This window comes from Candida tropicalis, assembly GCF_000006335.3.
Source record: "Candida tropicalis MYA-3404 genomic scaffold supercont3.1, whole genome shotgun sequence".
NCBI classification, from domain to species: Eukaryota; Fungi; Ascomycota; class Pichiomycetes; order Serinales; family Debaryomycetaceae; genus Candida; species Candida tropicalis.
In genome coordinates, this window is record NW_003020038.1 from 38,540 (window position 1) to 55,212 (window position 16,673).

Consider the following 16,673-nt stretch of genomic DNA (forward strand, 5'->3'; position numbering starts at 1 on the left):
GGAATAAAGTCGATTTATTAAACGAAGAAACTGCAATGGTTTTTTATAAATTGAATTAATGTGTTTGTATTTATGAAACAAATTAGATATAGAAAAATCTCATCACTTTTCTTTATAAAGTTCATACTCCGTAAAAGAAAAAATAACAAATGAATTGTTCAGAGAATTTTTTAGCTTTCTATTTTATTTTATTTTCCATAGTTGTATTATTGTTCTTTGCTGTTTAGTATACAAAATTCCAATTGCCTATTGCGTGGATGAATGATCTGTTCTTACTTTCTTTTTTTTTTTTGTTCCCTGCTTGTACTATAAAAAACCCTGAATAAAAATAATAATATGAAAAAAAAATATGTCTATGTATGCACTATGAAGTAGTATCTACTTATCGCAGCTTAAGCCAGCTGATAAACACATATTAAAGGGCGAGTATTCACCAAGATCACGAGCCTTCTTCTATTTAAACATTTGGACTAAACATATCAGCTTTTACTAGGGTATGAATATCTTGAATGGAAGCATTAATGAATTGTCTGACTTCTAACGCGAGCCAGACTTTAATCATGCTCAAAGAGTTCTCATCAGCCAACAACTCTCTTCCTTCTTTCAGTACTCCCAATCTTCTTAAAACAGGTAATGAGCTAAAAGTAAAAAAAAAAGTGGTTAATATGTTAGTAAAATTGAGTCCTCTCTCTTTATGACAGGTTCACTACTGAATTAAAAACATGCTTAAGAAATCCAATTCTTCAGTAGGGAAGCCAAATATTAATGCGTATACAAACCTTGCAAATAAATCTAAGTTAGGATCCAATTGTCTTCCTATACCTTCTAGTAGCAAAATTGCCACTACCACGGTAACAAAATCTCCTTCCATTCTGACATGATGGTTTCTAACCATACCAAGGACTTGATCTAATAAATCGCCAATACTGATATTTCCCAATGTAAATGTTCTTTGCTTCATTCTATCAACCAATTTCTCAACTTTAAGGGCAAAAATCTCTTTATTTAAAGCTGTTTCGGGAGTTCTAGATCGTTCAACCATCAACTCACCGGCTTTATATCCATCAAATTCAGACAATGCCTTAAATAAATCGATGAAATCAACACGGTCTTTAGCATTCAATTCAGTTACTAGCCCCACATCCAAGAAACAAATCTCTGCATGATAGCCTTCTTCATATAACTCCGCCAATCGAACACACCAAGCGTTGGCATCGTTTCCCAACTTTAACAATTCATTGGTGATTCGGTTAGTTTCTGCCTCGTTGGAACTCTTGACAATCTTGTATTCCTTTTTGTGTCGATACATTTCATTCTTGTAAAATCTTACCATCATATTACCGGGATGTAAATCGGCATGCACAAAATTATCCAAAATTAACATCTTAAGAAATGCATCCAACCCTTTATCACTGACTTCTTTGGATAAGTTCTTCCCATAATTGTCCGCCAAAGATAACAATTTACTCATCGGAATAGCATGAATATACTCTTCAACAAGAACATCCCTAGTAGTGAAATTCAAATAGGGTTTGGGGAAATGGATATCCAATCGGCTCTTAAAATTCTCTCTAAATTTAGCCAAGTTCAATGCTTCTATACGAAGATCCAATTGTAATCTCATCAATATTGCAAATTGTTCCACCTCATCTGGTAGCGATAGCCATTCCATCGTGGGAATAATATTGATAAAATTGGCGAAAAAATTCATAATTTTCAAATCTCGGTTAATTTTAATTTCAACATTCGGATGCAAGACTTTAATTGCCACATACTCGTTTGAATTTAAATGTTCAGTAACCACCAAATTTTCAAAGAATAATTCACCTTTGGACAGTTTGTGTTCCTCCAATATCCGTTCTACACGTCCTTCATCTTCTTTAGCTCGTTGCAAAACCTTTGGTGATAATTTACCTAAGTAAACTTGTGCAATGGCACCAACACCCAATGGTTTTGCCTGAAACTCATCGAAAATTTCATCAAATGGTAAGTTACCAAAACTGCTTGACACAATCTTTTTAGTTACTTCCAAAGAATGTGCTTTTGCATTTGAATGTAATCTTCCCAACTCAGTACACATTTCTGATGGAAAAATATCTGTCCTTGATGCTGCCCATTGACCCAATTTAATAAATGATGCACCAGCAACTTCAGCACTCCATCTTAAATATCTATACCATAATGTTGCTCCTGTTCGAACTAGATTTCCATCTTCCGACCTGTGTTTCCGTCCAAACCAACATATAGGTGACGCTAATAATACAGGGATAAATATACATGACAACTCCACAAATCTTGTAAAAGTGATCATTGGGTCTATAACATAATCCTCTAATGTAAAACGTAAATAATAAAGCCATCGGATTATCACATTTGGATGATTCTTTTTTTGTTGTCTAAACTCTTTATACTGATTTTGTTCCTCTTCTTGTGAAGATTTATATAATCCGAGTTCAAATGTTTCAGAATCTTCTGCTGGCTTTAAACGATGGATAGTTGTATCCAATGCATGTACATCATTACTGATCAGTTGTTGATATAAATAATATGATCCTACTAATCCTGTTGATACACCCACAAAAATTGATGTTCGGGAAACTGGGAATTTCACAAGATGTGCATGAGTTCTTGTAGACGTTTGTCGTACTACCGACTTGGAAATACTTGCAAAGGGAAGCTTCCTTATCGGAGATCTGAGTAGGTATATCATTTAACTAAAGTCAATTCAAACTCAATATTTCTATGTCGTATCTATCTATCTATATAAAGAAAAAGAAAGCAAGAAAAAAGTCAACACTCTAAAACAGAAAACTAATTGGCAGAAGAAGAAGAAGAAAAAAAAATATTAAAGTGAGAACGGCAACAAAATAGCAATCTAAAGAATCTATGCGATTTTGGGCTACAAAAACCACTCTCTCTCACTCTATCACTCTACATTTTTTTTCTTTGTATTCTTTCTTCTGAAATATCCCGGGAGGATGGATCAGGAGCTACCATCTGTTTGTGTTTTTAAATGGTTTCTTAATATTGATGTCCATAATCCAATTGTTGAAGATCCTTTGGCATTGGTCTTCATACCTCTTCTAGCAACAATCCCATCATGTGCATTCCAAACATCAAGGAAAACAGGAATTTTAATCCAATCTAAAGTATTCAAATTATCAACGATAAATTGTTTCTCTTTGTTCAATGGTAATTTGAATTTTTGATCTTGAAATAATGGGAATGAACTATAATCTTTCAACGTTGCTATTTTCTCAGCAATCACTTTGTCATTCAATTCACGATCCATTTGTACCAACGCGATTGTCTCTTCGGGTTGGTCGTTATCTTCACATTCGTTGGATTCTGAGTCATCAATACTACCGTAGTTTTCTTCCTCAATAGTATCGGTTCGACTAACTTTACGCATCAATTGTTCTTCGGCATACAACACCCTATCAACAGTTTGCTCAGCCATATTTGAAGTGTCTCCCCTAAATGATTCGTGTCTATCCAAAGTTCGTCTTTCTTCTCGTCTCTCCATTCCACTTTTACGGTCTTCTGGATCAATCGGTGCGTGATCAAAAACAAAGCTTGTCACTCGTTTCCAGTGGTCCGAAATCATAGGTGCTTTGATTACTTTGATCTTGATAAAACTGTATACTGAAACTATGGATGAGGTGAAGAATACCAAGGGAATCCAAAAAGGAACTGCGAAGGAAGCTAATAATATAATAATTAAAATTTTTGTCCATTTGTATCGTCTTATAAACGGCGTTTCTTCTTGGATATTACCCACAAATACTTTCTTATCTTGTGGAGATAATTTATGAGTTCTTGTCAAATCAACAAATTTGGGTGTGACGACTTTATTGGCAATTTTAACTTGTGGTAAATGTTCCAAATAACTGATTTTAATTTGATCTAAATCTTCAAATGGTGAGTAATTAGTTATATAGGATGTGAAAAATGCCACAGATCTATCGTTTCTTATATTGGCCAATAAAATAAGTTTTTCAAACTTTTTCAATCCAATAAAAAACTTCTCATTAGGATCTGCCATGGTCACTAAAATCTTATCATAATCGGATATAAATAGTTGACCTCCAGATTTACCAAACAAATATGGACCCAATCGGTTTGCTGTGATATCAAATATATTATCATTGAAAAATTGAATACCCACATGAGGTGTTGCAAATGTTGTGAAAAATACAGGTTTTACTTTATCAAAGAATTTCAAATCGTTTAATAGTCCAATGACATAACGCGATAACAACCCGCCTAAAGAATATCCAATAAAACTGATTTTGGTAACGTTTAGATTATTCTTTTCTTTAAGTGATTCAATTTCATAAAAAATTTCACTAACGATTTTCTTACTATTAAGTTCTAACCCATCATAAGTTTTCCAAAACCTGAAACAAGATGGTTTTATCGTAGTAATGGTATCTTCGGTTGAATCTGGTAACGAATCTTTGATAAACTGTTCTATTGTTTCCATATGAGAAGCTGTTCCCCAAAGACCATGGATTAGAACAAACAAATGTGTTGATTTGGAACTATCTGACATCAAAATTCTTTTGGTACTTTTGATTAGAGAACTAAATCTTAAAAAAGAAGAGAAATCAAAAAAAAAAAAAATGAAAATGAGATATCAAATGATAAACTAATTCTTTTTTTTTTGTCTATTCCCTCGTTCTTTGTATACGGATTTGTGATGAATGTGACAGGGCACAAAAACGCCGTCTATTACAAATAATATATCTTCGGCTCTTTTTTGCATACCAGTTCTATTTTATAACTCATTAATAATCGTGTATAAATATGCTGGCCTATTTAGCATCATACAAAATATCATTCAATCCAACACTATGCATAAATGCATCCAATGGTTCACCTCTATGCAGTTGACCGTTATATGACAGTGATGATGAAGGGTTTGTGGAGCTTGCATCTGAAGTAGGCAGGTATTGGTAATGATTCTGTCGCTCGTTTGATACAGATTGCGGGACAGACAGATGAGCCTGCTCAGGAGTTTCACTATCTTGATACGGTCTTGCATTCATCAAATAAGCAATATTATTTGTCATTGACTGCTTCATTGTAGCCATCGGTAATAAGTTACCAAAATTATCAATAAAATTATCATAATCTTCATTGAACGGAACATCCGGGTTTACTTCACCAAATATACCAGGGTTTGTAGGCATTGGTTGTTGTGTAGACGGTTGTTGTTGTTGATGTTGTTGCTGTGCAGGTTGTGGTTGTGGTTCTTGCTGTAGCTGTGGTTGTGGTTGTTGGGTATGGGCTGGAGTAGGTCCATGAGAAACTTCTACTTTTGATTCGGGATTGTTAATTCTGTTTCCTTCTTCATCAAGATTGAACTTCTCCATCAATGCTAGCTTCATTTGACTAATAATGTTTTGGAACCTTAATGAAATTGGATTGGACCTTGCATAATATTCAAAAATCTTGTTCGATGAGTTTAAATATCCCATTTGCTTTTGTGGGGTGTAGCCATCCTCTTTATTATAACCATTATCTTCCAAATATAATAAGGACAACCCAATAATCAAAGCGGCCAAGAAACATGTGTGGGTAAGGCCGTGCAGCTCAGCTCTTGCACTGAGATATTGTATCGAATTTATATAGTTTTCAACAAGTTGAATTATTAAAGCGGATGCTTTAGCAGTTGCCTTACAGAAGTTGCACATTGCAATCTCTGGTCTAGTTTTTGGTCTTTTGAGAATGTTCTTTCTCTTTTTCTTCCTTTTGAATATAAGATACATAAAAAATGGACGACAAAGTAAAACTATTGCATACAACTGAGATAAATGCATAATCATCAAAGGCATTTTATTATCAGCACCATCGTTGCTTCCTCTAGTTGGATTTGAATTCTTAACAAACACTTTGTCAATCTGTAGTTCTTCTGGTAAATTTAGACTCCACAATTTGAGCTCGATTGCAAGCTTTTCCGCCTTGTATGGATTGATTATACCATCTAAATAAAAATTTCTTATTACTTTGCCAATGAGCTTTGAGATTTTGCATGATTCAATCATACATTGGAATCTGAAACTTTCAAGGGGTTTTCCATCTTCTCCAATATCAAAAATATCTTCACAATCGAAATCATCCCAATCGTAATCATCAATGATTAATGGACGTCCTAATAAGATTGAAGTTATACGATCTAGCAAATACAACGATCGGAACAATCTCCTTCTATGAAGAATATATTTGCGATCTTTGAACGATTCATTGATATATCTTCTATGCAACCCTAACGCTTGAGCATTTCTAATCGCCATTCCCAACATTAACCATGCTGCATTTCTCTGTTGCTTTGCTTGGTAGTAACAATACGCCAAAGAATAGGCTTCAGTAATCCATAACTTCCCTTTACTCATGTGTTTCTTAGTCAAATAAAACCCAAATTCGAAATACGCAGATGATTGCATTGTTGGTGATTGTAGTTCTTTTAGTATTGGATTGTTATTTGCTTCTGCAAAAAGTAAACCTAACGAAATTACTAAATTAACTAAGGCAATTTTATCAGGGGTACATTCACTGTAATTTGTGTAAACAGGGTTTATGATATTGTTTACAAAATATTCTGCTTCAAAAAAATAACAAGCCTGTTGAATATTAGTGTAGAAAATTTTGACAATCTCATCTGATAAATGTTTGCTCGGGAGAGCAACTTGTAGAATTTCCATTGATTCATCTGGTTCATCAATAACTTCTAGACAATCGGTTTCTGAAGTGAATTTAGATGGCCCAAGTCTTTCAAGAAAAATATTTCGGCATTCAAAAAGAAAGGATAAAGGAGAACTCTCTCCAACATAACGCAAATTCCCTTCTGAATCATATAAAACCTTCGGTGGATCTCGTTCCTCTTCCATGACTATCTTCTTAGTTATTGCCTCATCATTGGCGTCTTCGACCTGTGATTGTTCTTCTTGTTTTCCATTAGACTCAACGGGCTTCGTCCCCACGCTATTGCCTGTAGTACCTGAAGAGGAGATTGTCTTTGATTCACCATTAATATTCTCAGTTGTTGTCTTGGTGGAGTTATTATCTAGCTTGTGTAATGGGAAAGTCAATAATGGTTCATATTGCAGGGGGATTTTTGACTTTTTAGTCAACATTTTCAAAGTTTTTTTATCAATCAGATCATCATCTTTACCATTCTTTGTGATTGCTGAACTACTTGGTTTATTTCTGACTGTTCTTTTCTTATTCTTCCGACGGATTGTTCTTCGATCTATTATACTAAACTCACATTCAATACCTTTTTTGGTGCACAACTCACATGGTGCAACTCCTGAACATTTGAATTTTCTCTTTTTACAATAGTCACAAGCCCTAGAGACTTTAGTTCTTTTCTCCAAATCAACATCCATAATGAGGAGTGTGATCAAATGTTAAACTGAGCAGGTTGTTTAATTAGTAATTAACAGTATGATATAAATCAAAACTATAAAAAAAAAAGGAAAACAATTAATGAAAAGTTTTTCTTCTTTTTAGAAAAAAAAAAATACAACCCAACCTTCTTCAACTGTTTGATGAAAGAGGTTGAAATTAACTCAAATTAAAAAAAAAAGTTCCCAGATACAGAAGAAAAGCAAAAGCAAAAGTAAAAGTAAAGTGTGAGAGTGTGAGAAAGAGAGAGAGACAGGGAAAAAAAAAAAAAAAAAAAAAAACAATAAATTAAAAGTGGAGTTCTGTGGATTGAAGCGAGGGAAAGCTGAATTATCAAATCGCTCATTTCTGCATCTTTTTTAAAAAACTCATTCGCAGTTAACACACATTTGGTTTTTCGGCGACTCCCTTTCTTTTTAGTCAACTGTAATTATGTAAACGGCTCCAATCGTTTAAGGAGAGTGAGAGGATATGTCTGCACCAATGGTCCAGATCTTCATGTCAACCGTTTGTGCGTCAGATTATAAGAAATGATCTTGCGGACTAAACGTATCATGATTTTATAAATAACACCAATAGACCTAAAAGTAATTGGCAGTAAACTTGCGCGTGTGTAAAGATTGACAAAGTTTTTTTTCCCCCCTTTCTTTTTTTTTTAATTACTGTATTATTTTTTTTTCCTTTGACTGCACTTCAAATTAGTCAATATCAAACAAGCATCAGATTGCATCTCATACGAGTATAAACTGACGCCAACATAAAAAATCACATCAGTTTGCAAAGTTTATCTAAATTACGTGGTGAAGTGTGGTTTGATAATATGAGTTCATTGCCTTCAGATATTGTACTCCCGCCAAATGAGATTAAACAAACCATTGAAAAGACGGTTGGGTATGTCATCAAGAATGGTAAATCATTTGAAGAACGTTTACTAAATAATAACAAAAACGACAAATTTGATTTTATTAATCCAGATAACGAGAACTATCCTTATTATAAATGGAAATTAACTACATTACAGGATCAAGCGGAGAAAACTCCAGATGAATCCCAAAACGACCAAGATATTATCATACCAACACCTAGGGAGCTATCATTTTTAATTGAATTACCTGTTATTTCAAAATATGACTTGGATGTCATCAAAACCACGGCGCTTTACATAGCACAGAATGGGAAAGAAAAAATTCCTGATCTACTAAATCATGAAACCGTGTTAGGAAAGAAAGCTCAATTTGAGTTTTTGAATGATTCCCATTCCTTGAATTGTTTATTTCAGAAATATGTTGATCAATACAAGTCGATTATAAAGTTATACAAGTCTGAGAACCATCCATTACAGAAACGTATACTTCCAAAACAGCAACATTTTACAATGCTAACCGAAGCTTATGATAGAGCACAATTCATTAAACAAAACACCGTAAATGAAAAGAAAGCTCAAGAAGTCGAAAGAGAGCGTCAATTACACTATGCTCTGATTGATTGGCAAGATTTCACATTAGTGGCTAAAGTAGATTTTGATGCTATTGATGAAGTTCAAGAATTAAGTGTTCCTTTGAAACGAGATGATTTGATAAAGAGGTCTCTTGAAGCTAAAAGCAAAGAAGTGGAATTACCAAAGGCGGCTGTTATACAAAGGGAGGAGCACAAGGAAGATGAACCAAAAGAAGTAGAAGCGGCTGTAGTGCCAGGCCCATTTAAAGGAATGAAGATTAAACCTGCTGGTACATCGAGGTTAAAGAAATCATCCACTCCTGCATCTACAGCAAAATCCACCATCAAATGTCCAATTACTGGTAAGTTGATCCCAGAATCAGAATTTGATAATCATCTACGTACATTATTACGAGACCCAAGATATAAGAAAGAACAAGAGAATTATATCAAGAAGAATTTCACTTATGCTTCTAATATAACAACCGATCAGGTGTATGAGAATATTAAACGACTTGTAAAGAAAAGATCGACTAATGAAGATGGGCAACAAAGTAAAAGACCTAAATAGTGAAAAAGTAATACACAACAGATAATGCTCATAACAATTGCAATACTTAAGAATAATGAAAATTTAAAATTATTTTTTTTTTTGTATTACATTAAAAAGATGAAAAAATACTAGAGTACACAGATATACTATCAAACAAGTGTATATATAAATGATGACCAATTATACAAATAAAAAAAACCCTTCTCTTACTTATTCATTTCGATTCACATATAGAGACCAGAAAAGTTTAGTTTTTCAAAGATTCAGCTCTCTTCTTCTTGATTTCAGCCTTTTCTTCTTTTCTTTCGTGCAATCTCTTGGCCAACAATTGAGCGTATTCAGCAGCAGCATCTCTTTGTTGTTGAGCGTTCTTGACTTTCTTGGCTTTCAAAGCTCTCTTTCTTTGTAAAGTTTGTGGGGTAACCAATCTTTGGATCTTTGGAGCTTTAGTGTAAGTTTTGTCACCTTTGGTAACTTCTCTTCTAACAACAAAGTCTCTGACATCATCTTCTTTAGTCAAACCAAAGAATTTTCTGATGTGGTTGGCTCTCTTTGGACCCAATCTCTTTGGAACGGTGGTGTCAGTCAAACCTTCAATTTCGTTTTCACCTTGTTTAACGATAGATAAGGCTAAGACGGATAAATCTTGGGCAACAATACAACCTCTGACAGATTTTCTCTTTCTTTCACCAGTTCTTCTTGGTCTGTAACAAGAGTGACCTTTAGACAACAATAATCTAACTCTGGTTGGGTGCATAACACCTTGTTTCATTGGGAAACCTTGTTTATCGTTACCACCGGTGATTTTAAAGATGTAACCTTTGAATTCATCACCGACTGAGTCACCTTCAACTTCTTGACCCATTCTCTTTTCGTAGAAAACACGTAATTTGTGTTCATCATCAATATCGATACTTTTTTGAGTACCGTTGGCTGGATAGGAGATGTTTAACTAAAGAAAAAAAAATTGTTAGTATTCAATATTCATAAAAACTTCTCCATTGATAAATCTCCCATAACGTTTCTTCAAAATGATTTTATTCTATCTCTTCAATAAGAACATATCCACACATTTATCATTCCCTTCTCTTTATAAAAGACTTTGATGCTCTTCCAAATATAAACAAAAATAAAACATAAGAAAAAATTTTCATTCCCAACATTGATATTTTTTCACTAATTCAAAAAATTCCAAGTAATTCTTTTCTGTCTCCCCAATCTGTTCTAATTATTCATATCATTATATTCATTGAAATAACTGGATGATATCAAATGGTCGTAGTTGTAGTTGGTTCACATACCTTCATGGTGATTGCTTCCGTATGCCTATGTGAAGATTTATGTCTAAGAAGAGTTTTCTTTTTTTTTTTTTTTTAACAAAAAACTGAAAATTTGATTTTTTTTCGCTGTGTGTGTGTCTGCCAATGCTAGTGCGAGAATCAGTATACTATGGTTTGCTAGTGCGAACAAATTTGAACTCTCCTCATAGTTAAGAAATACTATTAGTGTGCGACGTAAAAAAAAAAATATTTACCTCAATGTATTGCAGTAAAGGTGCAAACAAACATTTTCTCAACAAAAATATGCAGTATTTGTTAGGGTTATAACCCTAGTCAGCTTTAAAAACAAAAAGTTGCAAATCTTCATTTCTGTCACAAAAAAAGAGTTCACTTGGTTCCAAAAACAAAAATAAAGAATGTAAATTAAATATACTACAAAGAATTTGCTAGTTAGACCTATATATGGAATACTAATATAAAAAAAAGAACTGGGCAAAACTACCGTGATGTTGATTCTCAAATAAATATAAATAATGAAAAAAAAATGTATGAATATATTACAATTGAACTGAAGTAATAACTTGTTTAATAATTAAATAAACTAAAAAAAATATCTCTTTCTCTTTCGGTGTGTGTGTGTGTGTGTGTGTGTGTGTGTGATTTACATTAAGGTTGTATTAATTTATTGCTCTGATTTTAACTTAGAACCATTGTCTTCAGAACTACCTGCAGTGGTTGGGTTAGTTCCTTGTTCTGCTTCGCTGATCTTTCCCACACTGTTAACCCCGTTGGTTCCTTGAGATGGAATCTGGAACATTGTTGATGCAAGATTTACAGGCTTATATCCCGGCTGTGATTGTTGTTGAGGCTGCTGTTGTTGGTGGATACTAACAGCAGGAAGTCCGGGAGCTTGTTGACCAGTACTACTTAGTGGCATGTTCATAAAATACTGAGGTATATGTGTAGTTGGAGTCATACCAGTAGGCCAATCCTGTGGAGCCAAGAAATTGGATGGAGACGGAAAGGGGAACATATCATTCACATATCTTGAAGGTAGTCCAGATATTGGTGTTTGTTCTCCATTATTAAACTGAGTTCCAGCTGGACGAAATCGAATGGCGGATTCAGGTTGTGAGGTTTGAGTACCTCCCAGTTGAAAAGACGGAGGTGGTGCAGGTGCTGCTGTTGAAGTTGCTTGTGATAATGCTGAAGGTGGTGGGTTCTGCTGACCTGGTTGTTGTGCACCTTGTTGTTGAAGTTGTTGTTGAAATTGTTGAAACTGTTGGTAAACTTGTGCTGGATAATTGGCATAGGTATTTCCTTGTGGTGATTGTTGCATTCCGGAATAAAACACACTGCTTCCTCCAGTTAATGGTAGTCCAGGCGCACTGGCACTAGCAGGTGACGATGTTTGTGATTTCGTATGTAACGGAAGGGGTAAAGTTGGTTTTCGAGAATCAGGAGAACGAAATGATGAAAATCCTGTAAATTTTGTATTGGGGATAGCTCCTGGTATTAGTCCATGTGTACCATTGGAATGCGGTTGCGATGAATTGTTATTGCTGTGGTTACTATTAATGTTGTTATTGTTGTTATTTTGGAGATTGTTGCCACTAGATCCGCTACCCAGTTGTCCAGTTTGATTTAATGCACTATTGTCAACGGCTGTTATGGTTCGTGCAGTATCTTTACTGTCACTATTGCCGGTGCTATCATTGGGGTTACCATTTTTACTACCCTTGGCATCAGTTGGTATTTGCACTCGTAAGACTGGTCTTTGTGACGGTGTTTCTTCACTTTTTGTATTTAAAATAGGCGCACTTCCTTCATCGACACTTTTTTTATATTTCTTGGGATTGTTGAATGTTGGAACATTATTTAATGAAATATGAGGTGGTGGGGGAGGTGGTGGGGGCTGTGTGCTATTGAATATTTTGGGATTTTGATTATCTATCTTGGATATTGAGTCTGATTTCTTGTGCCTTTTTGGTTGTGGAGAGTCATCACTATCATTTTCGGAATCATCGTCAACAACATTATGATCAGATTCATCATTCAAGTGTGCATTGGTTCCGACAATAGTTCCTGCTTTGTTGGTTAAAGGTTCATGTAAATGTCGTTTCTTCTTGTAATCCGAATAATTTTCAGGGGATTTGGATTCATGCAATTGTTTTCTAGTATTCATTGTGTTTTCGTATGCTTGCAAGATCTCATTGGTATCAACAGTGGAGAATTCATATACCTTATTATTGTTTCCGACGATTATAACTGCTAGATCCACCTGACATAGCACAGCTAATTCATGTGCTTTCTTGAATAGCCCTGCTTTACGTTTAACAAATGTTACAGTACGGTTTCTATCATCTGTCAATGGTTCAATCTCAATTTTTCTTCTACCCATTTTTTAGAAATAATTATAAATGACCACTGATAATGATGAATAAATTAGTTAGGATTGAAATAAATAACTAAAAAAAAAATTGTAGGTGTGTATAAGTTAGTTTGCCTTTTTAATTTTACTTTTTTTTAGGGTTATTTTTTTTTTCTTCCTCTAAGACAAAAAAAAAGTGGTGTGTGTGTGTGTGAATGAGCAAGTACGATGGATGGGTGTGTTTAATTTTTTCTTCCAGCAAGATTTGACAATGGCAGAAATATACAATGAATTGTAGGAAGAAAAATAATGAACACTTGATTTGAGAAAACAAAGACAATAGAAGTTGTGTAGAACTTGCTTTTTGGTTGCGTTGTTTAATCTTCAACTGAATAACCGTTAACCTGATGGAATAATGTGTGAAAGGACTTTTTCCGTTGTCTTTTTTTTTCCTTCTAGCGACGCTTAGATTTAGTTGTTGAAGAAAAAAATAAAATGGGGATAAGATTTTGTAACACAAACCCTTTAAAATAGTTCTATGTAAAGTTGGGTGGTGGTGGTGGTGGTGGTGATGAGGATGCACTGGATTAGTTTTATGTGGGAATTAATCCTTTTTATTTGATGATAAATTTTCTCCAAATGGATCTTGTAGATTAATTATTGTCTGTACACAATTTATACTGAAATATATTGCTGGCAAAATAAAAATAAAAAACTGATTTTAAATACGAAGATGAAATCTTTACTTTCGTTCTCTTCGGTTGTATTGTTGTTGTTTTTTTCCTTCTTGTCAGGTAAAGCAACAACAGCAAGAGAGAATGAAAAAAAAATGATTCTAATCTATGCAAGAACTTTCCCTTTCTAATCTTCCCCAAACAAAAATTAGATAGTATTGAATTAGCTCTGATGGTTGAAATCTAACTTTCTTGGATTATGATATTGGAAAAATTATATCTGATATGTAACAAAAGGAATAAAAATTGTATACTATTCTCTGTGAATTTAATTGGAAAATGGAAGAACCCTGTAAGAGAAGAAAGACTGATGATGAGATTTTTTTTTTTAGTAAATCTAAAAATAGAAACAACTTAAGTAACAGAGAATATCTAAAAGTCGTGCTCAGTTCGATTTACAACGATTTAAGTGACAGAAAGAACGTGTCGCATTTTTATTTCGGCAGATTTCCACTTTTCCGACATTAAACCCTTGTGTAGTAATACTAGTTCGACATCATCATTTATTTGTCTATTTACATTGCAACTCTCTTCTCATGAGATAATATTCTGGTTTGACAACTTTGCCACTTCTCAATTTCTTATCTACTGGAGACCCTTCAGTTAACTTATATCCTAAAGTGCTGTACCACTTGAATGCTCGTTCATTATCGGAAAACACTGTTAAAGCTGTCCCTTGAACTGTCCTGTAAAGTTCGTTCTTGGAATTCATTAGAAGTTGAGCGAAATCATGAAATTGATCTATAATCTGACGACCATACTTTTTTCCTTGGTACTCTTTAACTAAATGGATTTCAAAAAGGTACAACACAAACACACCATCGTCATCCACGCATAGTTTGAACGATAAATATCCAACAAGCTCTTCAGCATCATCTTTAAACCACACCATCACTAATCCTGGTTCGGTCATTTCGTCTTCTTTATCATCCTTCCATTCGTTCCCACGGTATTTAACATATAAATCACCAATGTTATCATCTATTGTATCAATAAATTCTTGTAACTGCTCATCAGAAAGATTATGAGCTACTTCTGAATGAGTCGTAAACTTTCCCACTTTAAATGCACCATTAATAAAGTTCAACTGCAAGTCCTCTGCTATAGCTTCCATTAAAAATGGATCCTCTTCATTAAATTCATGGTATTCTTCTCCATCTATTTCAAAATTTAAAGTCATTGTTGAGGAGAACTTGAATATGTTGGTGGCCTAAATGGAAAAAAAAAAAAAAATCGCGTCTTCGCTGATAAAAAAAATGCCAACCAAAAAAAAAAAAAAAATCAATACATCCACCCTTCTCCGACCTTACTTGCCTCCCGTTGAACAAACTACAACTATGAATATTCCATCGACTCCTAATTCAAAAACTAATAAATTACGTGACATGCAAATGAATATACCATCATCTCCTCCCACAAATGCTCTTGATCAAATTTTTCAGCACCAACGAGAACGTGCAGAAACTATGATGAAACCATTATCATCATCTTCACCAATCAAATCAGACTCCGACGCGTCCCTGCCTTTTCGAGTTGGAAGCAGAGGTAGGTATAATCATCATGCTATTGATTCACCTCGCTCCCAAAATTTCAATCTCCGTAATAAACACAACAAATTACGTCAGGTACGAAACCAGCATCGTCATGATAAACTAATGTTACAAAGAGAGGCAATTGATAGTAGGCAATTCAGAGAGGACGTCTTAAACAAGTATGAGACTGAATACAAGGAAGTTACCAATAATTTGAACATTGATCAATTAATTGAAGATGAACAAGAAATCGTGGAAGGTGATGAATTGTTGAACTATCTTGATGAAGCTGAACAAAGAGAATGGGAAGAAGATGCTGAATTAATTGATATGATTCTGAGTTTGGAAATATCACAATCATAAATTTGGAGGTATTAAAATCATAATCAACGTATTCTGCCCTTTTTAGGTGGTGGTAATATTTTAACTTTGTTATTTTTACCCCTGACGCATCCCCCTTGAGAAAAAAAAAATAAAGAACATGAATAGCCAACAAAATACGTGTGAAAATAAAATAAAATTCAAATTCCCCCAGAGGAGAAAAAAAAGAGTAATCACTTCAAAACGAAAAAAAAAAGAATAAAAATAAATTTCAGATTTGGAACAATTTTCTTTTTTTTTTCGTACTATTACAAATTTCCGTTTGAATTGGATCATTGGTTTTCATTCTTTCTTTCATTTCCTTCCGCCTCCTCATTGTTTTAATTTGCTTTATATCATTCTTTTGCTTTTATTTTCTTATCTATTCATTCATTTATGTCACAACCACAACAGAATATCCCTATGGACGAGCTAAAACAAAAACCACAACTTGCACTAAACGATGAACCAATAACAAGGGAACCAAGAGCTACCGAAGAAATGAGACAAGAACAACAAAAACCAGAGCTAAACAGGACAGGTTCCTCATCTTCAAGTTCAGAAAGTGAAGACGAAGTTAATTCACATTTCACAGCCCAAAGTGGCTATCAACGTGAACACAACGAATGTACTGAATTTTGTGTTGAATGCTGTACTTGTTTTGGGGTGGTTAGCTGTTGTCCAAGAAGTGGTGAAGGATGTATCACTACCATGGCAACTTTCATTGGAAACATGCTTTTTGCATGTTGCAAGTGTTGATTTTGATAATACATAGAAAAGATACTACTGCAAAATATACGAGATCAATTATCATCATCTTTATTGCTGCAAATTATTCCTGATGGTTATCTCCATGCATCATGTTGCAATGTTTCATTGAATCTCGATTTTAAATTTCTTATGGTAGACAGGAAATTCTACGTCACTATGGATAATTGCGTGCATTGCATAATTTCAGATTTCAAGTTCCATAAACTAATTGACACGTGAAAC

The 16,673-nt window shown here is 34.1% G+C and overlaps 9 protein-coding genes across 9 annotated transcripts; 3 read left to right on the forward strand and 6 right to left on the reverse strand. All coding sequences in view use genetic code 12, as the record gives it.

Annotated features, from left to right (window-relative positions):
• Positions 1-706: 706 nt before the first annotated feature.
• Positions 707-2,710, reverse strand: CTRG_00022 (uncharacterized protein; the record flags this gene model as incomplete). The annotated part of the gene is made up of 1 exon (XM_002545195.1): positions 707-2,710. The coding sequence occupies one exon, from the start codon at positions 2,708-2,710 to the stop codon at positions 707-709; it is 2,004 nt and encodes a 667-aa protein (XP_002545241.1).
• A 273-nt stretch (positions 2,711-2,983) lies between these two features.
• CTRG_00023 (putative hydrolase) lies at positions 2,984-4,555 on the reverse strand (the record flags this gene model as incomplete). The annotated part of the gene is made up of 1 exon (XM_002545196.1): positions 2,984-4,555. One exon carries the CDS (start codon positions 4,553-4,555, stop codon positions 2,984-2,986), a length of 1,572 nt encoding a protein of 523 aa, XP_002545242.1.
• A 262-nt stretch (positions 4,556-4,817) lies between these two features.
• Positions 4,818-7,394, reverse strand: ZCF26 (Zcf26p; the record flags this gene model as incomplete). Its single annotated transcript, XM_002545197.1, has 1 exon — positions 4,818-7,394. The coding sequence occupies one exon, from the start codon at positions 7,392-7,394 to the stop codon at positions 4,818-4,820; it is 2,577 nt and encodes an 858-aa protein (XP_002545243.1).
• An 839-nt stretch (positions 7,395-8,233) lies between these two features.
• Positions 8,234-9,421, forward strand: CTRG_00025 (uncharacterized protein; the record flags this gene model as incomplete). The annotated part of the gene is made up of 1 exon (XM_002545198.1): positions 8,234-9,421. One exon carries the CDS (start codon positions 8,234-8,236, stop codon positions 9,419-9,421), a length of 1,188 nt encoding a protein of 395 aa, XP_002545244.1.
• Positions 9,422-9,650: 229 nt separating this feature from the next.
• RPS6A (40S ribosomal protein eS6) lies at positions 9,651-10,710 on the reverse strand (the record flags this gene model as incomplete). Its single annotated transcript, XM_002545199.1, has 2 exons — positions 9,651-10,355; positions 10,705-10,710. 2 exons carry the CDS (start codon positions 10,708-10,710, stop codon positions 9,651-9,653), a joined length of 711 nt encoding a protein of 236 aa, XP_002545245.1.
• A 655-nt stretch (positions 10,711-11,365) lies between these two features.
• Positions 11,366-13,084, reverse strand: RLM1 (Rlm1p; the record flags this gene model as incomplete). Its single annotated transcript, XM_002545200.1, has 1 exon — positions 11,366-13,084. One exon carries the CDS (start codon positions 13,082-13,084, stop codon positions 11,366-11,368), a length of 1,719 nt encoding a protein of 572 aa, XP_002545246.1.
• Positions 13,085-14,299: 1,215 nt separating this feature from the next.
• On the reverse strand, positions 14,300-14,968 carry NAT4 (Nat4p; the record flags this gene model as incomplete). Its single annotated transcript, XM_002545201.1, has 1 exon — positions 14,300-14,968. One exon carries the CDS (start codon positions 14,966-14,968, stop codon positions 14,300-14,302), a length of 669 nt encoding a protein of 222 aa, XP_002545247.1.
• A 34-nt stretch (positions 14,969-15,002) lies between these two features.
• On the forward strand, positions 15,003-15,683 carry CTRG_00029 (uncharacterized protein; the record flags this gene model as incomplete). The annotated part of the gene is made up of 1 exon (XM_002545202.1): positions 15,003-15,683. One exon carries the CDS (start codon positions 15,003-15,005, stop codon positions 15,681-15,683), a length of 681 nt encoding a protein of 226 aa, XP_002545248.1.
• Positions 15,684-16,076: 393 nt separating this feature from the next.
• On the forward strand, positions 16,077-16,439 carry CTRG_00030 (uncharacterized protein; the record flags this gene model as incomplete). The annotated part of the gene is made up of 1 exon (XM_002545203.1): positions 16,077-16,439. One exon carries the CDS (start codon positions 16,077-16,079, stop codon positions 16,437-16,439), a length of 363 nt encoding a protein of 120 aa, XP_002545249.1.
• Between the last annotated feature and the right edge of the window lie 234 nt (positions 16,440-16,673).